Source organism: Tauraco erythrolophus, chromosome 1, assembly GCF_009769465.1.
Source record: "Tauraco erythrolophus isolate bTauEry1 chromosome 1, bTauEry1.pri, whole genome shotgun sequence".
Taxonomy (NCBI): Eukaryota; Metazoa; Chordata; class Aves; order Musophagiformes; family Musophagidae; genus Tauraco; species Tauraco erythrolophus.
Window position 1 is genome coordinate 64,410,833 of NC_141465.1, and position 25,804 is coordinate 64,436,636.

The 25,804-nt window shown below is 39.2% G+C and overlaps 1 protein-coding gene across 1 annotated transcript; it reads left to right on the plus strand.

Annotated features, from left to right (window-relative positions):
* The first annotated feature begins 1,887 nt into the window (after positions 1–1,887).
* On the plus strand, positions 1,888–25,804 carry TMEM182 (transmembrane protein 182). The gene is made up of 5 exons (XM_009982352.2): positions 1,888–2,028; positions 2,418–2,517; positions 3,882–3,980; positions 13,433–13,570; positions 25,581–25,804. The coding sequence occupies exons 1-5, from the start codon at positions 1,888–1,890 to the stop codon at positions 25,802–25,804; spliced, it is 702 nt and encodes a 233-aa protein (XP_009980654.2).

Here is a 25,804-nt window from a genome sequence, read left to right on the forward strand (position 1 = left end):
ATTAATAAATTGTTTTGCTTTAAGAAAGCCAAGTCTGTTTTGCCCGGGACCATGGTTGGTGGGTGCTCCCTCTGTTCTTGTCTCGACCCTCAGTCCTTTTATTATATTTTTCTCCTCTCCACTTTACTGGAGTGAGAGACCGGCTGCGTGGAGTTTAGTTGCCGGATCAGCCTAAAACCACGACAAGCACATTCTATGTATTCTTCTTTTTCCTGAAGATCTTTTTTTTCCTTTAATAAAGAACAATAAAACATCACTTTCCAAAGCGGTGTTTCCAAACATCACTTTCTGCTATAACAAAGTGAACTCCATCAGTGGCTGTTAGGGAAAGCAAATACGGCAAAAAGAGCCTGTTTGACTAAAACTTCATTTACTGTTCTGCATACACTGGAACCGTGCAGTGCAAAAAGGCCACAAAATATCAGATGTGATTGTGAATGAAGTTAGTATAGTATCAGGATTGAATAAAATATGATTTGTAACAAATACGAACATGGTGTTAGGCAGATAATGTAGTGTTATAAAAACACTCAGGACACACTGTCTGGAAATGAGGAGAGGTTGTAGAAAGAGTGTCTTTTCCTTGGTCTCCTTGAGCACTCTGCTGCACTGGCCAAACAGATACTGGGATATTGGAAGTAAGAGTCCCTTTGGAAACCTAAGACTGTTGTGATGAAATTTTGTGACAGATGTTTTGTGGAGTAAACTGAATTTATCCTTCTCTTGGTCCCAGCACTTCCCAGCATGGGAATTCAGTGGAATGTTTTCTACTCTGGTGATAGGTAGTACCAGTGGAAATTTATTAGGTAAGGACTGCGGGATGTGCTGCATAATGAATTCAACAAATCTCCACAGGACCATGCCCTGTAATCCACTAGAAATGTTTGGAAGGCCTTCTTGGCATGAAAAGCAGTTGTTAGAAAAGCTTTTTTCTTGTGCAGAGAGTCCTTGGAGTTTAAGTGTGATATCTCATCCCCTTCCAAAATGGCCAAAGAACACGTATGGGAAAGTGTCTTCTGTTTTAAAAATATTGAAGTTTCTTTATCAGGTGCTGGGAGAAATTTTTAATTGCATCCATTTGTATGTGCAATATGCATAATATTATATGCAAATAAGTATATACAAATAACTATATGCAAACAGTATATGCAAATAAGATGCATCTGAATAAATAAAGTGGTTAAATGCTTGGTTTAGTGTTGTTAAAGCTATTAATTTAAGGATAAGATGTAGATATTTAAAACTAACTGGATTTGTAATAAAAGTTAGGATTTATAGTAAAAGGATTTTTCAAAGTCATCGCTGCAATTTGGCTATCATGTTTTCAAGGTTCCATATAAAAAATCTCAGCCTTCATTTACTAACCTGAATTACAATAACTTCCAAAGCGTTGCGTATGTTTCCTTCCTCACTAGCAGCCAAGGAATCATTCACCACCGAGCCTGAACTTTGGAAGTCCTTGCTGCTGTGCCCTGTAACGCAGTTCACGTGGATGGACAGAGCCATTGCAACTTCATTGCCATCTCCACTGATGTTGATGCACCAGCTGCAATAATATTTCAAGTCAATCCCTGATTAGTTAGGGGAAGGTCAGCTATTTCTGACTGGCCTCACCCAGACAGAGAAACAGAATGAAGCTCTGCCATCAGTGTCCTAAAATAGAAGGTCCTTTTCATCTGTCAGGCTTGAGTCAGCCACATGGAACACAAATTAGGAGACACACATCAACTTACAGGGCATTGGGAAACACAGACAGAAAGTCAATCGAAGAGAAACTTCTTCAGATGTGAGCTGTGTTCTCCAGACAGCTTTTTAGTCACTTTCCCCAAAATTTTTATTTTTTGTACTTCTTAAGTAATTAATTTTTTTTTCAAGATAACTTTGATAATGAAACTGAGTGTGGGGATATTTTTTGGAGGCTTCTTTGCAGCTCTGGGGGTTTTGCTTTTTTTGGTAGCATTTGGAACTGATTATTGGCTTCTGGCTACAGAAGTAGGAAGGTGTTCGAAAGCACCTGAAGATGCTGTGGTTAGTATAGACATTTTTATTTATGATGAGAATTATATATGTAGGTTTCTTGGATGTGTTTATTTTGTAAGAATTTACTTCTTTATGAATTTTTGGATATACTGATTTTAACCTTCTGGAGGCTTACAAGCCTGCTACAAAACCTCGTGTAACCGATTGTAATCAACTCTAAAATGAATTTGTCTTTTTTGATGCTACTTTTACAATATGACATTCTTTCAAAGGAAGTATAACTGTTTAGATATGCTATAGCTAACCTATATTCAGACAAACTTTGTTTATTATGAAGATGGTGTGTTTTACCTCAACATCTAGTTTCAGTTGAACTTGATTCTTTCAGCCATTTAAAAATTGTATGATAATGGCTTTTCTTTTTTTCTACCTCATAGGAGGAGAAGGCCACTTTCCATCATGAAGGTTTCTTCTGGAGGTGCTGGTTTAGTGGAAATGTAGGAGACAATAATGCCAGCATGTGGAATTTCTGGTATAGTAAGTAACTTTTTTTCCCTTTACGTTATCAACAGTAGTTTGTTGTCAAAATTGTTGTGGGGTTTTTTTCCATCTTATAGATCACTAGATTTCACATGGCTTCTTTGGTGATCAGGTTCTTCAGCTACCCTAAAATAAATTCTTGACAAACATTTTTGTAATCTGTACTCAAGGAAACTCCAGGACCAAATCATACGTGTTTAACTATCAACTTACGCTGTGAGTTGTGGCTGCCCTGTTAACATGAGCCCATTCTTATCAAGACAGTCTCTTGCCACTTATTGTTGAACAGACTGTTTACTTCTGTGACGTAGGGAAAAAAAGCTTAGTGTTTAGGATGGCCCATGAATTTTTACTTGGAGAGTTTCTCCAGCCTGTTCTACAAGTGCGTTAAGGAGGACATAGGCAATTAGGAAACACCATCTCCAGAAAAATTCCATTCTTGAGTTCACAGATAACCCATTGCTTTCTTTTGCTACCTGCCAGCATTCTGAAAGATCAGATAGTATTTTACAACCAAAATCTCCCATGAAGAGGAAATCAGACAAAACTTTTCCTGTGTTTGACCCTACCTCTGAGGTACAGAGCTCCCTCTCATTATTGCAAGATTTACACAATTCTTGTGAAAAGAGAGTGCTATCATTCAGGTTTGACTTCAATAACTCCTATTTTGCTAAATTATATTGCTTGGTCTTAGGTGGCAAATGTAATATTAACTGTAGTTAATTTCCCTTGTTATTTATCTGGAGAATTCTGCTGTCAGGATTCTGAAACTTTAATGTGGTTTAAGCTATAGTCAGCCTTTATCTTTTGCAAGGAAGAAGGTGATGTTTTTATAAGCATTTAATATAAAAGGTGAAATAACCTTTCTCTGGGGATATTGATTCCATAGACTAAACTCATATTTTTTGCGACTGTAACCTTGCTGAAGAATCTTGGTATTTTTCATTGTTCTTTCACAAGAGAAAAAGTAATTTCCTGGGGGATTTTTTTGTTTTGTTGTTTTTTGTTTTTTTTTTTGTGGGCCATGCAATAGTGAGAAGGACATAATTAATCCTCACAAGAGATAGGTACATATGCATATAAAAGCATACGTATTCATTGCACATAAATTGCAGTGTGCCTTTAGCAAGGCTGCTTTGCTGTTCCTGTAGTACAAATCTGTGTTGCCCTTTAAGAAATATCCTTGGCTGGGTAACAAGACTGTTATCTCTTACTAAACCAAATCATCTGTAAGCTATCGCCTGGGAAAGAACCGGGAATCTTGACCTGCAAAACCCAGTTCGCCCATTTGAAGAACAGACTTAAAATGTTTTATTATTAAGGCAGCAGAATATTAACCTTTGGCTTTCTTTCACTTTTAGCAAACCAGTCACCTTCTAAGAATTGTACACATGCCTACCTGTCACCATTTCCTCTTATTCGAGATGAACACAATGCAACCTCCTATAACTCTGCAATCAGTAAGTACTTTTTCAGCTGCAAATGGCTACAATGCCTATAGTTTCAAGAAAACAATTTGGATACTTCAGTATAAAACAACCTTATCGCTCCACACAGTTTAATTAATAGAGTTGTGGTGTTTCATACTTCTCACAATTTTACAACATGCATATTTAAGCTACTATTTAGCAAAGCACTTAAATGAATGCTTAGCTTTAAGTGTGATGACAGAGTGGAATTAATTTCTAAAAAAAGAGACATTTCCTTTTTTAGTGCATTTTTATACAACATAAGAAGTCTCTTCCTTGGGCTGAATGCATTAAACAAGTACTTCTTCTCATGTATTCCAACAAAACTGTTTTTTCGTTAAATAAATAACCACATGTGGAAATATATTGTATTTTCACTTTATGAGGAAAGAGGAGAAGGGCCTTGATACTGTCTAAGTTTATGTTTATTCAGTTAACTCAGATATACTGCACTGACCACTGGATGTACCATCTTCTCTCCATTGATGCTATACGAAGCTGAGGCACTAAAATTACTCTGCATAGTGTGTGCCATACATAAATAACGTGTCCTAAAATTGTAGCAATGGGCATTTTGTTTTGAGAACTAAACTCTTTTAAAATTATATATATTCTCTATAATAGTTCAAAACACCGTGTTAAACCGAGATACTAACACCAAGAAACTCTAGCGCAGTAACAGAGATACATATGTGTATATATGTATGGAAGATACACAGTAACTGAAAACCTTATGTTTGAATAATACCTGGAAAGCTGTTTTAACAACTCCACTTAAAAATATTCATCACATTTCATCACATCAAGGGCTTTATGCAAACATATTTGAAGTAAATCACTTCTGATACCTATTTCATATGTCTCTCTAAATAACCTGCGATGTGTGGATGCTGCATGTCTCTGAGCCCACTGACTCAGTGATTTAAGTGATCCCTTCCTGTCCTGAAGCTGTAGTTATGCCTTTGCTAACATTGAAGTGTCTTCAGAATCCAATTTTTATGCTGCAGACATGAAAAGAAAATAAGTTGGACCGATAATGGTTCTGTTAATCTTTAGAAATTATGAACTGTTTGTCCAGGCAGAATTCAGACCTCACCGCTCAGAGCTCTAATCTGTAACTTCACAGCACATCTAGAACAGTTTATCTTTCCATTTGAAAATGACAGAGTCATCAGGTCCTAATAATCTAGACAGAGTTTGTATTCCACCATTCACTCATACATTCACAAGGGATCTTCAAATTATACTGCATGATTACACAGAAGTGGACAAACAAAGAATAAGGAAAAGAGAAGGAATATCATCAAAAGTTTAATTAATTTTAGTTAATGTTTGCCAAAAGAACCACTGCTCAAATATAATTTTCCTATCTATATTTCATAATAGGAGATTAAAAATAGACCGAACTGTACTATAGATGCTGGCCCAAGTAGAATATATTCAGAGCCGTTCCTGCTGTATAAATAGATACAGTTGGATTGCTTTCGAGCTCATTAAAACTGAAGAGGTATGGATTTTTTTTATGCCTCCAGTTGATTTTCAGCATCCATGCTGTTATTTACTAGAGCAGGCATGCTTGTTCAAGAATCTTTCGTAACTTTTTATGAAGAAGGTTATGCCATCATCTCTTCTTTTTGTTCAAAACTTGCTTCTCCTTTAGTCTAGATTGGCAGTCCTGCCCATTATATTTGGCAAACAAGTTTTTAAAACCTTGCTGCAACTGCAGTTGATAAGTTAAGTAATACTAGAAGGTTATCCTCTTCTTCCTGATTCACACTGAAGGAAATGGTTCTCTGTAAAAGCTAATGGCAAAACCCCTCAGTTTGATTTCATGAAGAACAAGATTTCATCGACTATTTGTATATCCAGTTAGCTGCATCTAATACCTTACATCAACTAAATATAGAACAAAAGGGCACTACTGAAAGTGATTGTCCTTTTTTTTGGTTTTGCCACTGTTTCTTGATACAATATTAACATTTTAATGGCTCATAGTTTTGTCAACATATTCACTTTCAGAGATAAAAAAAAGAAATCTCTCACACGTGTCTATGACTGTTTTTTTAGTGAGTCCCTCAAGTCCTAGTTTAATTAGGAGTGGATAAGAAGAAACATTCTGTCATCTGCAAAATACTTAGTTTGCTCTTTCACAGAAAAACAAACAGCTGAATAAAAAGTTTTAAACTTCATTAGAAAAATCAAACACCTATATACAACAATTTTTTTCTAAAAATCTCTAACTTTCTGTTAACAGAACTGTTAGTTTCTGAGCAAGCAAAGGCATGTGACTTCTTTTACAGGCTGTTTGGCTTAAGAGACTTTGGGACCTTATCAGAGGAATTTGGATTTAACTCCAGCCCCTAGTGGAAACATAAGTGTGGTTTGTTGGTAGAGTGCCATGTTACCATCCAGTTAGAAATGCTCAGGCAAAGATAAGGTTTTCCTGAGGAATATAAAATCTCTGATGATTTTTGAGTGCAGTGTCTGGACCAAGTTCTCTGTTGACATAAGTCCTTCGGCTTTAGTATCGGTAGAAATTTGGCTGAGAGCTTTTCTGGGCCAGAATTCAAAGGATGATCAATCTATCCCCTCTTTGCTTATTTACATCTTTTTGTGTGTTGGTTTTATGGTATTTGTGTGATAGTTCCCAAAAGACTCAAAGATTGAAGACGTTCAAGTTTAGTTTAGTGTTTTAACACACTTTACAAAGCTTTAGATCAAAGGCTTGCTTCATCCTGCTGTGCAAATCTAGACTATGAGCTCTTGGTGTCAAGAATTATAGCCTTAGATGGGAATGTAAAGACAGAAGAGCCTACAGTGATGCATATATTGGGGATTTGAATGCATGTTTTGATATCTCAGGTTTCTTTTCATCATTACTGTCAGATGCACGGTCCTCTTCAAAGGGTTAGATAGCACTGCTTTGAAATTGCAGCTTCCTGTATCTTTTAATCACAGTTATCATAGAATCATAGAATGGTTTGGGTTGGAAGGGACCCCAAAGATCTTCTAGTTCCAATTCCCCTGCCATGGGCAGGGAAACCCTCCACTACACCAGGTTGCCCAAAGCCTCATCCAACCTGGCCTTGAACACTTCCAGGGATGGGACATCTACAACTTCTCTGAGCAACCTGTTCCAGTGCCTCACCACTCTCTGAGTGAAAAATTTCTTCTTTATATCTAACCTAAATCTGTCCTCTTTCAGTTTAAATCCATTGCCCCTTGTTCTATCACTACGTGCCCCTGTAAAAAGTCCCTCCCCAGCTTTCCTGTAGGCCCCCTTTAAGTACTGGAAGGCTGCAATAAGATCACCCCGAAGCCTTCTCTTCTCCAGGCTCAACAGCTCCAACTCTCTCAGCCTGTCTTCATAGCAGAGGTGTTCCAGCCCTTGGATCATCTTCGTGACCCTCCTCTGGACCCGCTCCAGCAGCTCCATGTTCTTCTTATGGTGGGGACCCCAGAGCTGAATGCAGTATTCCAGGTGGGGTCTCACGAGAGCAGAGTAGAGGGGCAGAATCACCTCCCTCGACCTGCTGGCCATGCTGCTTTTGATGCAGCCCAGGACATGGTTGGCTTTCTGGGCTGCCAGTGCACATTGCCAGCTCATGTTGAGCTTCTCATCCATCAGCACTTCCAAGTCCTTTTCCTCAGGGCTGCTCTCAATCCATTCTCTGCCCAGCCTGTACTTGTGCTTGGGAGTTATAAAGGTTTTGTTCATTTACTGGTTTTGTTAAATATCTTGGTGGAGTGGGGAGAACTTCACCTACCTGCACGGTAAGGTGCAGTCCACAGCTGTGCAAGCCATCGTTTATGATTAATGTGCTAAAAGAAATTTGCAGGCCATGTCATTTATCCTAACCTGAAATAGGCACTACATGAACTGAGGGAAAGCCTGACTCTAGCGACTTTCTGTGATGGTACAGTGGTTTATAGTGACAGCTGGTATAGTGTGCAGCTATTATGTAGACTTAGACAGCACCTCATGGTGTTGCCAGCACATTCACTTGTATGATGATTCACAAACATACATGCAACAAGCTACAAGCTAGGAATCAAAAAAATGAAATCAACCCATACAATACAAGTGCCGGAGTAGTGATCTCTACATTCTAAAATAAATATTTGTATGACCATAATCATATTGGTTATCCTGTCAGACTATTTTGAAAACATAATAGTATAGTACTTAAGTAACAATTCATTGCTGGCTAGATTAATACATAGTATCATGCCATTAGATTAGTTAACATTGATATTCAAGAATTATCACACTTTCATAAAACTCTCTTTTACTACGGGACAATACTAGGCCTGTTTTTGAAAAATGTACGAAGTTTTTACTCGTACAAGTAGTCCCATTGGCTATAGTGAGATTATTGCAAAGGAAAAGAAGTGCAAGGTCTAGCACTTAGTCAAGTCATTACATTTATTTTTGAGGGTTTTTTTTTTCAACTTTATTTGAAAATAAACAATAGCTCCTTAACTGTTGTAAATTGCCCCAGCACTTTCTGAAGCTAAATTGGAAGCCATTTAATGGGGCTGCACTGACACATTAGTTTAATACTCTGATTTGTAGCTGCTAGTCCTTTTTTTCCTGACCATTAATATCCTATTTTGTCCAGCACTGGGCACATTGCCAGCATTTGAAGTAGTACCTAATATAATGTAGAATACAGAATGTTTATAAGACTGAAGCAAAATTCTTGTTCAGCAACTATTACATCTAAAATGGTGTGATCAAATTTATTGGCAGGTTTGTTACTGGGTTGAAATTAACCTAAAGTAATCTGGAAAATGTCAGCAATAAAATCTAAAAGCAAAAATTGTACAGTGAAATGTTAGCAGTAGCCTATTTCTAGAGAAAAAAAATGCTGTTATGTAATACAGTCACATAATTGCCCATGAGAGATTGTAATACAGTACATTTGCTAAAGAACTCCCCAGCCACCAAGCAGCGATAAAGCAAGAAGTATTTAAAAAAGCAATGTATTCATACTGTGAATATTGTATTTGTTTTACTGTTAAAGTGATTTAAAAAAAATGTTATTCCTAGTAAGGGATAGTAAAGGGTACTGAGTGAAACTCAGAATTTAAGTTTTGCAAGGTTTACTGTGTTGCCAGGTGTGTCCCTCGTGCTGCTGCTGAGATTTTATCTGCAGAGAAGATAATCCTGATTTAAGGCAGTTCAAGTACTTCACCTTTCATGGTATTTTATATTGTGGGTGGCATTTTGATACCTCTGGTCAAAAGCATTTTGATATCTCTTGCATTAAATAGAGAGGTAAAAGAGACGTACTCTAAAATACAATCCACAGTCAAATCACAGGAAAGGTTCACTTTAGGATGTGAGCTTGTGGGTGAAAATTCAAGGCAACTTTTCCGAGTCATTTTGCCTATTCTTGGTAATGTTTATGCAGTACTGTACTCACACATGCTTCAGAATGTTTTCAGCTTTGTAGTGCTTAATAATTTGTGCTCTATATTGAATTCAATATTAAGGGGCTGTTGTTTTTTTTTTTGACGGGCCATAGAGAATCCATGGGCTGATGATTTTAAAACACTTGAAGTCAGCGAGGGCAATAAAATATGTAGTATGGTTTCATGAGGTGGATGTTAACATCTCTGGTTGACAATGGGTGTCACATTGTGTCATTAGCTAACCTGTTCTTGAATAAGCCATTGCAGAGCTTCTGAGGTGTGCAGGGCTACAACACAACAAGCATGCCGGTGTGTAACTTTGTCAAATATATTATTGCTTCTCTTTCATATCACATGCCAGTAACATCTTAAAATATGAATCTGTGGCTTCAGTTTATAATCGATGCTGGGATCTACTGTACTAGAAAAGGGAGCTTTTGATAATTTTCAGCCATTTCTCGAAAATTTGGTTCCTTACTCAAAACCAGATACTTCTTCTAGTTTCCAAATGATACAGAAGTCTCCAGAGGAATTAGCAAATGACGCAGAAGTCTCCAGCCCAAATTAGGCTCTTTAGGGAGAAAAGCAAGTAGCAAGGGAAAATTGCAGGTCATGCAATTTTGGAGGAGTATACTGCAGCTAAAATGTTCCCATAGTATAGAGGCCGAAGGGCGCAGAGCTCAGAGACAAGCATACTGTGTGTACTCCTATTTTCTTTTAAGTACTGTTTTATTTTTAGACCTGCCTGTCATTGCCAAGGCAAATGTTGTACCCAATGAAGGGGCAGCTTACCAAGGCAAGGTACAGAACTTTCTGTTTAGCACTCTTGCGACACAGAGCAATGGTATCTAAGATTAACACTGCAGATGGGTTTACCTCGGCCTCTGAGGTAGTGCTTGGACTTTATTTCTTCTACTGTAGGAAATACTTGGAATAATGAATGTACTTGATGTAGCTAACTCAAATATATATTCGTGAAGTACCCTGAGGCAAGGATACTCCTTGTCATCTGAACCAGAACATGGGCTACCTTATGAACTGCCTCAGTGAGACTTGAAATGGTGCAAACATCTCTTAACATCTTGTGTAGGTACACTGAAACGTTATTTCTTGAAACAGGCTTCTTTGATCACAGTGTCTTCTCTTTTCAAGGGATTTAAAGAAACATGATGCAAACCAGCATCTTTTGTTACTTTTTATCTGTAAAGAATCACCTCAATCTCAGAGCAGCAGCAAAGCCTTTGCCTTCAAGAGTAAGTTCATTCTTAGGTAGTTTTAATTTCAACCAGCTCTTCTGTGTTCATCTATAGATGCCAGCTAAGCTAAATGACAGCTGTAGGGCTGCATAATAATTTTGAATTAATAGCCCTGCAGGAACTGATCTTGTCCATCTAGGCAGAGAAGATGGGAAATGTGGTCCAAGTGAAAATGGTCTGAGTATGAAATAAGTGAAACCTTCTTTGCAGAAAACTAGTTACATTTTAAATGCCTTACTAAAGAAAAGGTCTAAATGCTCTTAGGATGTTTCCTCAGACCTGTGCCACAAATGACCCTAATGACTTGCTGTGTTGCAGATTAGAGAAAGTAGTCTTTCACTTGAAAAGTCACAGGTCTGGGAACATTGCAGACTTTTTACCTGTCAACTCTATTTTCTAATTGACATTTAATGACGCTTAGCTGGCTAAACAAGTATTAAGATCATGAGAATTTATCCACGAGTCTCTAAAGCAAATAATTATTTCTAGAGAAATAGAATGGAAGCTTATTTCAGATGATAGCTAGGTCAAATGAGTATTTCACATATAATGCATAAACTAGTTATGCTGTTAGAGCAGAGTAACAGCTTTTCTCTTGTATAGGTACAGAGAAGTTTAAACAAATTTTCATCAGTTAAGTTTATACTCCTTTTGTGTTCAGTTTCCAGGAATACTTGAACAAATCAAGCTTTTCTGGTAAAATTTCACTGAAAGCAGACTTCAAAGCTTCCTGTAGGAAGAGTAGATAATGAAACTGTATGCTGGAGAAGCTTGTGTCCTCATCCATTCAGAAAATAGAAGCAGAGCTGTATGACTTAGGTGACTGACCATAATGATATCAAAGAAAGCTTTTTCAAGGTCCATTTTGGCCGATGTGTCCTATTATGTAGCATGACTTTGAAGTACCTTGGGCCATCCATGTAAAAGAGTTGGGTGGTTATAGACTGATTTAGCAGTATTAGGTTTTAAATGAGGAAGTAATGTCCCATGGACTTGGGACTGCGATGAAGCTTAGCAAAGTAGCCCCATGAGTAAAATAATATGAAATTGCTTCAGAGACCCAAGACTGAAGGACTTGAGAGATTTACCTTTCTAGGTCTCCGTTCACTGTCCATTTGCATTAAGTCAAACATTTAACTATGTGTTTAACTTTAAATAGGTGCCTAAATCCTGTAAGAGGTAGAGTACTTCAAGCAGAACACACACTTAGCTGCTTTACTGAGCTATGGTTTTATTTCTTACCTACTGTTTCCTTTCTTTTTTATTTATGTGGAAAGAAGACTTGTGTTGGATATGAACCAAAACACATTTTTAACCCTTCTGCCAGCTACTTTGAGACACATTCATCCTTCCCATGCCTAAATCTGCTGATTGGTGTGGTGGAAAACTATGTCTCTGAATGCTTGCCTGAATTAAAAAAGATATTATTTAAAAACTGTGGCTAATGGGATGTAGTGAACGTGATCTAGCTAATACATTTACAAAGCTGATAAAAGGGAGATGGTGTATACTTTAACATGAGTTACGCTGGTCAAGTTAAAAACTATAGATTTTTGGAACACATTAGCGTGAAGCACAAGCTGATAATGTCTAGTGCACCTTCAAATTTCAGATGAGAGCAAACCTGAATTATTCCAGAATAGCTGAAAATATTCAAACAAGCTGTATGAATTTGAAACTTTCTGGATATGAACCAGTGTAATAGTTGCTTAGTTGTGTTTTGCCATAACAGTAAGTAGGTGCTGTCAAATGATAAGTGGCAGTTTCTTTTGTGACTCACTTTTTCTGACTTGCCAGCTGGCTTATATGCTTTCCCTCAGTAGGGTGGAAATGTTTTTCAATGACTGAATTGTCAGTGCTTCAAGATTTTCAGATTTGACGATGGAGATCTTTGCAACTCATAATTTTACTAATGGGTTGTGTTAATGTACCAATTTTTAAATTCATGGGAGAAATTTATGTCACTCTTGTAATATTTGTAAAATGATGACTTTGTTAAATGGATGTGCAATTAGCCAGCTAAAAAATAATTGTTAGAAAGACTCTTTTGGCCAGAGTATGTCACAAAACTCTTGTCTCATTTATCACCAGCTGCATCCATTAATTCAGCACTGCTTGGCAGTATCTAACAGGGACTTCTGAAACATCATATTTTAAATTTGATAAAATACAAAGAGCTTTAGAGCAGGAATAGGCTGGTTTAAAATACTTAACTGTTTTTTAAAAAAATGGGTTATTCTTTTTGTTTTGTTTCTCCCCCTCCTGCTTTGGATTTCCTTCTATTGAATATGATTATATATAAGGAGAATTATCCAGTTGTAAATTGTAGACAACTTACAGATTGCTATTGGTAATATGGTCTGAGCACTAAAAATGCCAAGATGTTACAGCTCTCTGCTTCTCCCAGACAATTTTAGTAAAACAATTGTATCCTGCCAGTCCAATAATTTATCCCAAAGAATCATTCCTATAGCTTTGGTGTACCATTTTCTAAAACCCATAAATTTGGTCAAGTTGCTATCTTACAAGTCACTGCTAAACATTAAGCAGATGGATTTAATTCATGGTAACTTACAATCTATTTTCCGTCATGATGAGATAAGGACTTCAAACCTAATTCGGTCCACATGATATATAATATATATGCACAATAGAATGAACGTTTCATTTGTTAATAAGGCAATTGAGAAGAGAAAGAGAAAAGAAAAATCTTTGTTAGCCAAATATGTCACTTGTTGTATTCTTTTTTTCCTTCTTCCCTTTCTCCAGTTTATCGAGGTTTCTGGACAGTGCTTATGCTCCTGGGAGTGCTCACTATTGTGATGGCTAGTTTCTTCATCATCTGTGCAGCTCCTTTTGCCAGCCACATTCTGTACAAAGCAGGAGGAGGCTTTTTCATCATTGCTGGTGGGTATACTGTTTGCTCAGTCAATTAAAGAATAGAAAGGATGAGGTATTTCTTCCATTTTCCTTGACCAAAAATTACATTAATCATGGTTAAAAGAAAGAAAAAGCATATGCTTCTATCCTTTGTCTTGTGGAGCTCCTGCCTTGGAGACAATTCTTTCCACAGTTATTTAGTCACAAAGCTATTCTAAAAGCTACTTTTGGATTAAGATAAAAAAATCCAGGACAAATCATGGAATTACACTGCAATTTCAATCTACTTTTTAGCAGGAAAAAGAATGCATATTTAAGGATGCTGCCTTATAAAATTCTCAAGGGCTTTAGCTAAGGAGAGAGTTTTTTTTGTCAGTGATGCAAGAGATGGTTACGGTAGGCTCTAAAGAAGTCGGAAGGCAGAGCACATTCGCATGACGAATATAGGAGAAACATTTTGAACGTGATTGGAGTACCCAAAATAGTTGTCATATATGAGTAAGTGGCAGCTCTAAACCTCTGTAAATGAAAGATAAACAAATAACCAAATTCCCTCCTTCCTCATAACCCACATGTACTGTGGAGGGTGCACCCTCCCGGGATTCAGCCGGTTCAGGCAGCCCTCTGGGATGCTGTTCCACTAACATTGAAAAGTCTGGCAAGATGCCACACTGGTGTGTAAGATACAGTAAATGATAGTATGTGCTCAATCACTGTTCTCCTTTATATAAATCATGGTGAGGGGCACTCCTGCGAGAGCAGTACTGTGTTATGGGGCAGAGCCACTTGTGTCAGGACCAAAAGGCATGGGCTCTCTCTTTTTCCGTTACTGACCTGCTGACCTTGCTGAGCCACTTCACCTGGCAGCTCTGCATAGACAGCTAGCCATCGTTATTCCCTTTTAAGGGACCTCCAGTGAACTGTGGGAAGTATTTTATAATATTATTGCTGAAAAAACTCCTGCATACTTGCATTTGCTCCTTTGAGAATTACTCCTCCACACTTTTAAAAGACACACAAAAAGTATTCGTGGTCTGACAGAAATCCAAAGATATTGCAATACTTTTTGTCATTAATTTGCAGAGTAAGAGCCCATGTGAGTCCTGATTTTTTCCTTTATTTGTAATCTATAAAAAACCTCAGCTGTGACTAGAAAGTAGCAGAGGCTGTTGGAGAGGAAACGGGCACTTGGAAGGCACCGGGGACTGATGGGCAGAGGTCTGAAGCGACGTGTATATTCTCCTCCATGAGTCAGTTCATCCGCCCCCATTTAGGCAGGGGAAAGTTAGATCTCCCAAGTCTAGGCTAGTCTCCCTTGGCTTTCCTAGAAGGCCTGCAGGAGGCAATAATGTTACTTGGCAGTCAAAATCGTATGTGTGCAAGAAGTTCCCCCAGCTGGGGATTCGTTTCATCCTGAAAGAGGGGCCTCATATTGGTCAGATGGGTGTGTTATGGAGGAACCCTACACCTCTCTTTCCTTTACTGATGGAATCTAGAGAGACTACTTTTTTAGGTGTGTGAAATTAAATGAGTTTTATTATCCCTGTGTGTGACCTTGTGCCTGTCTCTTTACCCCTCTCAGCCTTTGTCCTTATAGAACAGATGTTCTTGAAGGAAATCCTGACTTTTCACTCTCTGTGTATCCAGCACTGTTCTCGGTCAGGGCTTCAGAGAAGAGCTGTATTATTTTTACTATATCCATTGTTGTTGAAAAGCAGATATTTAGCAAAATCCTGCTATGATTTGCCAAAAGGAAGTGGTAGTGGCAAAGTATAGGACGCTGGAGCCATTCAGCTTACACAAGACATTTTGTCTCGGGTAAGGGGACACAGTTCTTTACCAAGCTTTTCCACATCTGCTCCCAGTCACAGCAGTAGGGCAGAGCTGTTGGAAAAGGTACTAACTGTAAATATCATTATCCTATCCAACACTTCAGATTACCCACAAAAACATTTTTTAAAAGTTTATTGCTTTCAACTCTTCTCACAAGTCAGTGTACTCACAAAGCCAAGGTGAGGATTTAATTATATCATGAATTAAAACCATGCTGCAGGGAGAGACCATACCGACATCAGAAGAGCTTACAAATGCTTTGCATTGTCAGTAGCTATGTCCTGTGGGATGTCCTGGGCAATAACTCAGTTTCTCATGGTGTTGATGAACAACAGCCCATTGTGTTAAATGGAGAGAGAGTAGGAGGGATTCTTAGACCCAAAGGTATGACAGCATGAAGATTCTACCTGTTTCTCTCCCAACAGGAATTCCTCATAACAGTAATATCGTAAATCTCAGATAACTTGGGGGCAGAGCAAGACAAGGTAGAGCCTGATGTGGAAGAGAAGTGTTTTAGCCTGCCTCTAAAAGGCAGGGTGGTATACTCTGTGGTGTTCCGTGCTGCCCTGACCCCTTCCTCTATCCAGTTCCTTCAGGACTACAGGGCCTGTTCATTTACTGCCTCCCAAAGGAAAACAGAGCATGGAAGGGGAGGGTGAGGAGGAGTGGTGCACATATGGCACTCATACCAATATGTAACCAGGGTGCAGCCAGCTGTGCATCTGTTTAAACACAGACCTAATAGGAAAGTTAAAAGATGTAATGTGACTTAGATCATAGATGAAGATAGAGTTCTTGTAAGACAGATACTAGCATACTGATTTGAAGAAAAAAAGGAACTATATACATTGTTTTGAAAGGACCTGGATGCTGCCTTATTGCAAAGTCCAAGTTGCTGTTATACTGGGGAGGATAATAGGCTTCTAAGAAAGACGTTAGACACGGTGGTTGTTCTGTGGAAGTTTGTAAGAAGAGAGGAAGATAGCCATTTTCCTACTTAGTATATCTTTAAAGAAAAATGCTAGATGAAGCAATTTTGACATCTGTTATTGGACTGAAGTATCTGTATCCTTTTGCAACCTTAAGTGACAAATTAGGTAGCAGATGAAAGCTCTGCCTCAACTGAAGAGAACAGCCTGTAGCATGGTCTGCTGTGCCGTCTTAGGGTTCAGAAAGCAGCTGAAGAAATTACCGGGAACATGATTCGTGCCAACTGTTTAGCCATCCAAAAGCTAAATGTTTTTTTATGAACCAACTGCTTAAACCTCTATTGTCAGTAGTAAGAAACACAATCTCAGAGAAACAATTCACCTTATCTGTGCTAAGGCATATAGACTTGCCTTCTGGAGGGATCTGTGGAAGGAGCCTAAACAAAGATCATGAGTGACACAGAGTAAATTTAGGTTGGAAAAAACCTCTTATGACAATCAGTTCTGACCTCCCTTTCAAAGCAGGGCTGGCTTCAAAGTTAGATCAGGCAGCTTGAAGTCTAATCCAGTCAAGTTCCAAAAATCTCCAAAAATTGATGCTCCACAGCATAGTTGGGCACTTGTCCTGGTTTGTCCAACTTTATTGTGAAAAATGTTGTGGGTTTTTTTTTTAACTTATATCCACCTGAAATTGTCCTTGTTGCAGCTTGTGACCACTGTATCTCATCCTTTCAGTGTGCACATCTCTGAAGAGTCTATTCCCACTTTCTATAGAACTCCATTTAGAAAGATGAAGACTCTTTTCTTCTCCAGATGAAAACTCCCCAGCTCACTCAGCCTCTCCCTGTCCTCCATTCCCCTAAGCATCTTGGTGGTCATCACGACGACTTATCGATAGCTCTTTTTTACCAGGGGGCCTCAAAAAGGACACGATATTCCAGATATGATGTCACAAGTACTGAGTAAAGGGAAATAATAGTATTATTTGTGCAGCTCTGTATGAGGCTAACTTTCATTTCTGCCAGACTTGCTTGAATTCGTGCACACTGAGGGACCATTCTTGCAGTTTAAGGAAGTTGCCAACCAGCTCTTCTGGATCCCTTTGCCCTTCAGGGCAGCCTCCCTTCAGATCCTGCCTGCCACTTCCCTGAACAGGCTGAAGTCTGTTGTCCTGAAGTTCTGAGTCTTTAATCTCCTACTAACCTTCCATATTCATCCCAGGATACTAGATTTTGCTGTTTCATGGCCATTATAACCACAGCTAGCACCATCTATCATATTCCTGAGCTGTTTTTCCTTATTTGTGAGTAACAGGTCCAGCAAAGCACTTTCATTAGTTGGTCTGTTCCACACCTGTTTCAAAAGTTATCCTTGATGCAGTCTGTCTACTGCCTGGATTGCCTGCGCACTGCAGTCTTGCCCTTCTAGAGGATATTTGGGTGTCTGAGTCCCTGAGAGAACCAGAAATCATTACTCTTTTTCTAGTTCACTTCCTCTTCTTGATTGAGTGGCCTCTGGCAGATGCCCACCATAACCACCTTGTCCACCCTTTTTGTCCACCTTATGGTTGGTCCATAAGCTCCTGTTACTTAGAAGAACTCTGTCCATTGAAAATATTTCTTTGAGCAGACTACAGCCATCCCACCCTATCTTAACTGCTTGCTCTTAAAGACTCTGTATGCATCCAGCAAAGCACTCCAATTAAGCAAGTTGTCTCACCATGTCTGCGGCTGCCATGGTGTTATCAATCATCCAGTGACTACACGAACTTGAATTCCTCCTGTGTCTTTCCAACACCAAGTTCATTTGTGTACAGGCATTTGAGGTGGGCTTTCAGTTTTGCTGCCTTTTCATTGGAGTGTACAAGCATCCCTCACTGCTTTGTTCCATGCGTGTGCTCTCCGTTCCCTCCCTCTTGCTTATGTGGAGACTTTCACATCCATCTACCAATGGTCCTTACTTGTGTCTCTTCTCACAAGGTTACTGAGCTTGTTGCTCTTGCTCCATCTTGTCTGATCTCTCCCTAGCAGTCTTCATATCTCAAAGAATGTCCTGTGGTCACAGAAGCCAAAACCCTGCTTGCCACACTAGCTGCAAAGCTTGGAGTTGATGCACAGTGTGTGGCAACTTTTGCCCAAGTTTTATCCTTTGGGCAGCAGGTTTGAGACCATCATCACCTGGGCCTCATGCCCTTACCTGTCATCCTCGGAGTCCTGTAATTACCTGCCCAAGGACTCAAGATGTCTCTGCCAGCATCACTGACCCATGTGGATGAACAGCAAGGGTCTCCAAGGGATAAAGGAGCCTCAGAAACCTCTCCACAGTGCTGCGTATCTGGGCCCCAGAAAAGCAGCAAACCTACCCAAATTGCAATTATGACATCTGATCTATGCCAGAGACACACACCTGCCTTTCCTTCATCCTCATCTTTAATAAAGGCTGTCTGCTTCTCTTATTGAGTGGTGTAGCTGAAATTACCACAAATGGAGAGGTACACACAATTATTACTATTGGTGACAGCTTATTGACTAACAACTTTCCTTACTAAGCTTTGTAACCACATTAACTATCTGAGGCTGCAGGTGAAACTACAGATGCTACACCTGTGGGGAGCAAGTGCATATCAGTTCAATGATGCCACATTCAGTGATCTGAGCGCTGTCTTTACGCTCTCACCTCCATTTCTACAATATCAGAAGACGGAGCAAGAGCAGCTACAGTAGTGAAAACTGTAAGAAGCCTTACAGTTGCTTCAAAGATCATAGGAAAAGAAGGGAAAGCTGCCATAAAATGATCACTTAAAGCAGCCTTCAACAAAGTCCATAATTACCCTGGGCCTGTTCCTTCCTGGGTGGTGGTGAAAACTGTCCTCTTCTACTGATGTCAAACAAGCCAGCTGCCAGGGTGTGCACAGAGCCTTACAGAATCAAGCCCTTGTAAAGAAGCAAGATTAGAAGTATGACTTCTGCTTCCTGCCAAAAGAGTGAAAAAAAGCTGATATTTTAATTCTAGCTCTTAGATGAAGACAAAAATCTGTCTTCGGAGATATGTGCCAACTCCCATAACTCTTAAGTGGGATCCTCTGCATGTACTTCAGAGTGGAATGTCAACCATCCTTTTTAAATAAAGGTCACAAGAGGCCAAGGTAGGTGGTAGAATTTGTAATAAGGACAAGGACAGGAAAATGCAATTGAAAAAAAGAGTATATATACACATTCATACAAGTTTTCCTCAAGTGAGATAAAGAGTTCTAAACTTCTAGGCACAAGTAAAAAGCTCACATAATTCTTTCCAGCACCTGTTGTCTTTGTGTCTGCATAGTAAAAGATTCATGCCATAAACAGCCATTCACCATTGACAAGTGAAAGGCATTTCTACGTGGGAAGAATAAGTTCTAAAGGCCAGCAAACTGCTTCTTGAATTCATAGACATTTCTAAAGGTTCTGTATTCTTTCTCCTCTGCAATATGCACAAGTATTTGTTTGAAAGAAATTCAAAAGAATAAATGCAAAATACAGAGAAGAGTGACCTCAGAGAAGTCCATGTCTTATCACACTGCACAGAGCTGTATATCAAACATGTGTGTTCTTAAAAAAATGCAAAATAGAAAAAATAAAGAAAAAGGAAGAGGAGGGAAGTATTTATTTGTCTTAATCTCTCTCAGACATATTTCATGTTCTAGGAATAATTTCCCCCATGATTCCTGATTCGTGCAACTGCTGTTTTATTTTATATTTGCTAAAAGGCGAGGGCAAATGGACATCCTCACACTATGCAAAAGGTCTAAATGCTGAAAATGTAGAAATACATTGTAATACACATTGTTCCTAAAAATATTTGCTTCATGAAATTGTGGTGTGTTTTTTTCAGTCTCAGTAATTTTTCTATGGAGCTTGGCTATCAGAGTTCATGACATTCACATCAAATAGTCACTGCAAGAGTGCATGAACAGATTTTTCAGAATAAATATATATTCATTTTAGTATATTGTCCTCCATAATGGACAGGCATTCCTATTACACTTGTAATGGATGCTTTCTCAACTCTTACTGGCATGACTAACATTCTGAAGGAAAGAGACAAGATAGTGAGGCAAGCTTGTGGATACAGAAGTAGAGTGGAATAGCAGTAGTGTAGTCATATAAATAGAGACATTCTCTCCATCATCGTCCACAAGCAGCATAAAATTTATCTAAGAAAATACTCTCTAGCAGTGAAGAGTCTAATTCTGACCTCTCTTCAGTTTAACAGGGACTCTGCTGATGATTCTGAGTTACTAGTATTCTAGTGGCTGTACTAGATTCTTCAGAATCAAGCCCAAATCTTGTGAACGGGGATGATGTAAAGAAATAGCCTAATTTAAAACTTTTTGCAACATATGATTTGTCTTCAAAAAGACCACATTTCCTACATGTAAATTGAGGCAGCGAGATTTTGCAGTGATGGGAGCTAGTTTAAAACACTTAAGCTGACTAAGAGACAATTGCTTAGTAAGATTTTGAATTGCCTTCAGTCCAAGGCCTTTCCTTTTGTTTAAGTACACTCCAGTGAATGGTACTTCACTGACTCAGATAAATTACCAAAGCAGAATGTTACAGAAATAATGTAGATGTATGCATAAAGTAGAAAGATGGAGAGGCAGAAGACTTGTATTTATTAGCAGCTCTGCTATGGTATGTGTTATATGTTAAGCAAATCTGCCTTGGCTTTGAGGAACAAAACTCCTTTGAAAGCCAGAGTCCAGAGCAAAGCTTGGGTACTTAGAACCTCTGAATATCAGATTAGTTGTTTCTGTGCCTCAGTTTTTCTTTCTGCAAAATGGAGATGAAACCAGCTTTTGACCTGTATTTTTGTAAACACCATATAAAGTGCTGACTGTTATTTGAAATTACTATTACAGTTCATAATGTGTAGACAAAATTGGTATCTTATGGCCTGTAAAAAAATACTCTGTATGTTATGTGTATCTGAAATGTACATGCTACTCAGTCCGCTGAACAAATTATTTGACTGTTCTTGATGCTGCTTTTTCTTCAAACCTTTATTGAACCCTTAGCGTACCTCCATTTTGTTAAAATAAGACAATGCAAACAGACATGGAATCATATAATCTGAAAAGAAACAGTATTCTTTTGGGATCTAACAAACAGATAAATATTTAAGCTCTAGTAACCATTCAGTAAGCTCATAACTCGCCTTGAGATCAGATATTTTGATGCTATCAGTGTAGATACAGAAGGAAAAACCCTTTAAGTCAGAGGCTTGCACATGTGCTTAAATTTAGGCACAACCTGAAGTGCTTAATGGATAGGAAGGAACTAATGCCTCTGGCCCTAAACATCAAACATTTTAAGTAGATGCATTAGTGATAACAGAAATACAAGATCTGCCTCCCTGCTCTCACCACTGCTTCTAATGTACTCTAACATCTTAGGAAACAAGACCAAATGGACAAAACAGAGGGTCTACCTGTTAAGAAATGCTTCTGTTTTCCTTTTTCTCTGTTACCTTTTGTAACATACAGCAGCATCAGTAAACTCCTTTGCAAGTGCTTAACTTCCCTGAAATCATAACTCTGTGAAAATTAGACAAAAGAAGCACTAACAAATGAAATGCTATTGGAGGCAACAGGACATGGTCAGTTTTTACTTAGCCTGATTCTACTGTTCAAGACATTTCTTGAACACACTAAGCAATATATGTACTAATTAGCCTCCATTAGCAGATAGTGAGAACCCTTAAATACTTCTTTAGTGCCTTAATTAACTAAGAGGGTTTACATATTCTCCCTTTCTTTTTCTTCTCTTTTAAGGAAGGACATTTATCTCTGCTTGACATACATTTCTTCAGCAAATTTCCATACCCAACAATTTGCCACACACAGGTATTAACAGCTTGCTGTGAAATCACCCGATGGTTTTCAGCTTCCCTGAAGTTAGAATCATAGAATCGTTAGGGCTGGAAGGGACCTTCAAAGGTCATCTAGTCCAACCCCCCTGCAAGGAACAGGGATATCTCCAACTAGATCAGGTTGCTCAGGGCCTCATCCAACCGGGCCTTGAACGTCTCCAGGGATGGAGCATCCACCACCTCTCTGGGCAACCTGTTCCAGTGTTCTACAACTCTCATGGTAAAAAATTTTTTCCTAATATCCAACCTGAACCTACCTCCCTCTATTTTAAAACCATTACCCCTTGTCCTATCACAACTGGCCCTCCTGAACAGCCTCTCCCCATCTTTCTTGTAGGCCCCCTTGAGGTACTGGAAGACTGCTATAAGGTCACCCCGGAGCCTCCTCTTCTCCAGGCTGAACAGCCCCAACTCTTTCAGCCTGTCCTCATAGGAAAGGTGCTCCAGCCCTCTTATCATCTTCGTGGCCCTCCTCTGGACCCTCTCCAACTGGTCCATGTCCTTCTTATGTTGGGGACTCCAGAACTGGACGCAATACTCCAAGTGAGGTCTCACGAGGGCAGAGTAGAGGGGGAGAATCACCTCCCTCGACCTGCTGGCCACGCTCCTCTTGATGCAGCCCAGGACGCGGTTGGCCTTCTGGGCCGCAAGAGCACATTGCCGGCTCATATTGAGCTTCTCGTCCACCAAGTTGTTTTACCACTGGCAGCACTGGCTTGCTATTTTGCAGCTACGTGGAGTTGGCTCTAGCTTACACCAAATAGAAGGTGTTGCTTCAGACTGCCAGAAGAGTCTGAAGCCTTGCCCATCTCGAGATAAAAGCATCTCCGAATGAGCCTTGTTTTAATGGCAGACGCTTCTGACTAACTGGGCTATGTAGCTTAGTGTCTGCTCAGGGTGGCAGACGTCAAAAGCATTCCAGATGTGCAGGGCCTGGTTACACTCGCCTGCTGCTACAGTAAGGGAATATACATCACTACTTTCTGTAATTCTTATTGTTTTGGACTAAGTTTACCCTGAGGTAGAGAACAAATAGAAGACTACAGTCATTTGAAAATGCACAGGCACAGCCATCTGAAGAGGTAAATTCCAATGTTCATATGGATCGTGCCATACTATCAATGTATTTTCCAAATCTATGGACTATCTTTTTTTTGGTCGAAGTTTTGAAACCTTGAACAAACCCCATGTCTCTAATAACTCAATTTATGAATCTGGCCCTGAATCTTTTTACTTTTTTGCATCAAAAGTTACTACTTCTGGTTGTTTCTAATTTTCCGGTGTTGCTATGCTATCTGTTATCATTAGATGTTCTGTTATAAGAATCTTCTGCTCAATTTTACGTATTTGGATAGTCTTCAATTTAATTTCTCGTTTTTTATGTCTGGCCCTAAGGTGATCCTTCTCTGTGATTGTTTCACCAGTTGTATGTTTAATACAATCACAGCATGAAATTCTATCAAAATTGAGTTTTACTTAGGTAAAATACTTTCAAAATTGAATTTATGCCTTTTAGAGTTGAGTGGTGTTTTTTTTTTTAAACTTTGTTAGTAATTTTAGCCCTAGCAAAAAAATGTAATCCTGGAGGTATATTTCATAGACAGGAAATGTGTCTACCTCCCTCTTTATTTAGTTTTTCTCCTTTCTTTCAGCCTCATAAAAATTGCAGATCCTTTGGGATTTTCAGTCACGTTTTGATTATGCCTCAGGTTAACTACTTCAGCTCATTTTTGGTAGGCTTCAAAAGGTAGTGCTTACAAACATTGAGTTGTGAGCTCCCACCTGTCAGATGTTCAGGATGTCCAGAATGTAAAGCTACTACATTTTGACAATAAGGCACCAACAAGAATGTCACCAGATCACCAATTTAAACTGCTGCAGCTAGCCTGTCTGATTTTGCCTGAAGCAAATGAGGGAGTGATGACAAGAGTTGCTCCCTAGTAAGTGGGTAGGAAGGACAGGGAAAAGAGCTGGTGAGACAGAATCTCAGAGTGGGAATGGGGAAAGGTAACCATGAAAGGTTACCAGGACAAGTCGGTCTGAAAGCAAATGCCTATCCATGGGTGCTTACAAAGTGCATTTGTGGGTTTTGCCACAAGTGTCTCATTTGTTCAAGGTTGCATTGCAAGTATTTAGGAGGATGGGGAAGAGACCACAAGTACCTTTGATTTATACTCTGCTGCTCTACAGCCTGCAGACTCAAGTTTGCCAATAAGCATTCCCAGGACTATACACTGGCTTGTGGTTTTAATGAGGCATCATGGGATGAAAATATGATGGGGTGGTGTCCCTCTAATATTTTAATGTTGAATAATTAGCCCTGCTGCTGTAATGGTGTTGTGACAGCTGGAGCTCAGGGAGCAAGTGGGTACAGGCTGGAGCATGCAAAAAATTCAGGCTTGTGCCCTCAGTTTTCTAGCAGATCTGCTAGGGCATCTGTGCTGCAGGCTTGCATTTCTCAAGTGTCCACGTTCCTCTTAAGTGAAATGAAATACTAGGAATGCAACTGATACTTTGGAAGGCACTTTTTTCTTCTATCTCCTTCTGGTGTACAGTAACAGAGATTAACAAAGTTTGTCAGGATGTGTGCTTCTATTACTATCACATGTAAACAATCCAAAGGCTTTTCAGAGGAGTGGTTGGGAAAAGGCTGTGAATTATGTGGTGGGTTAATTCCAGGAAACTGTTGTATCCAGTCTGAGATTAGTACTAATAGCCTGCTTCATAGCTATTATTTCATTATTGTTGGGTTTTGTTCCTATACCAGGAACTTCTCTTCCAATGCAGAGGATTTTGAATGAAATGCATCTGAATTTGTCTGCAAAATGTTTGAGTAGAGTACTCTGAAAGTAGTATGTTCCAAACGAAGCCCTTTTCATAAGAAAAAAGAAGCAAAGTATAGAGAGGTGAAGATGATTGATAGAAAGATTTCCCACCTGTTTCTCCTTTTCATATCCCATCCAAAAGACTGTGATAGAAACAATATCAGAATTTGGGAAGCAAAAGTAGATGTTTTTTTCCAGGTCCTCCTGTCCTGTCTTGTTCCCGCTCCTTCCCCCTCCCTCAGCTCCTGAATTCAAAATAGTAAATACCTGCCTGAATTTTGTCCCTAAACACACCTGTGTTTCAGTCTGCCTACCAAAACCAGATATATCCTTTGCTGTGGGAGTATGACTTCAGTGCAAACCAGAAGCAAGATGGAGACAGTACTTGTTAGAGGAAGCCAAAAGCAAAAAATATCCAGTGGTGGCTGACTGTGCCTTGCAGAAGGGACCTCAAGCACTGATGAGTTTCTAAGTATTGCAGTAAATGCACCCAGCATTTGTCTCACACTCTGTTGTTAAAACCTGGTGTTTCTTTTCCAGGTGTCTTGTTTTCCCTGGTAGTTGTGATGTATGTCATCTGGGTCCAGGCGATGGCCGATCTGGAAAACTACACAAACATGAAAAAAATGGATTGCCCAGACTTTGCTGTTTATGTACGCTATGGCTGGTCTTTTATGCTGGCTCCTATAGGAGTATTTTTTGCTTTTTTAGCAGGAATGCTGTTTTTGTTGGTAGGGCGTGCCATTTATTTACACTCAGACTAG

Coding starts and splice junctions, on each gene's coding strand:
- TMEM182 (XM_009982352.2), top strand. CDS start 1,888: ATGAAACTGAGTGTGGGGATATTTTTTGGAGGCTTCTTTGCAGCTCTG. Junction 3,981..13,432: donor CTCCTATAACTCTGCAATCA/GTAAGTACTTTT, acceptor CCCTTTCTCCAG/TTTATCGAGGTTTCTGGACA. Junction 13,571..25,580: donor AGGCTTTTTCATCATTGCTG/GTGGGTATACTG, acceptor TTTCTTTTCCAG/GTGTCTTGTTTTCCCTGGTA.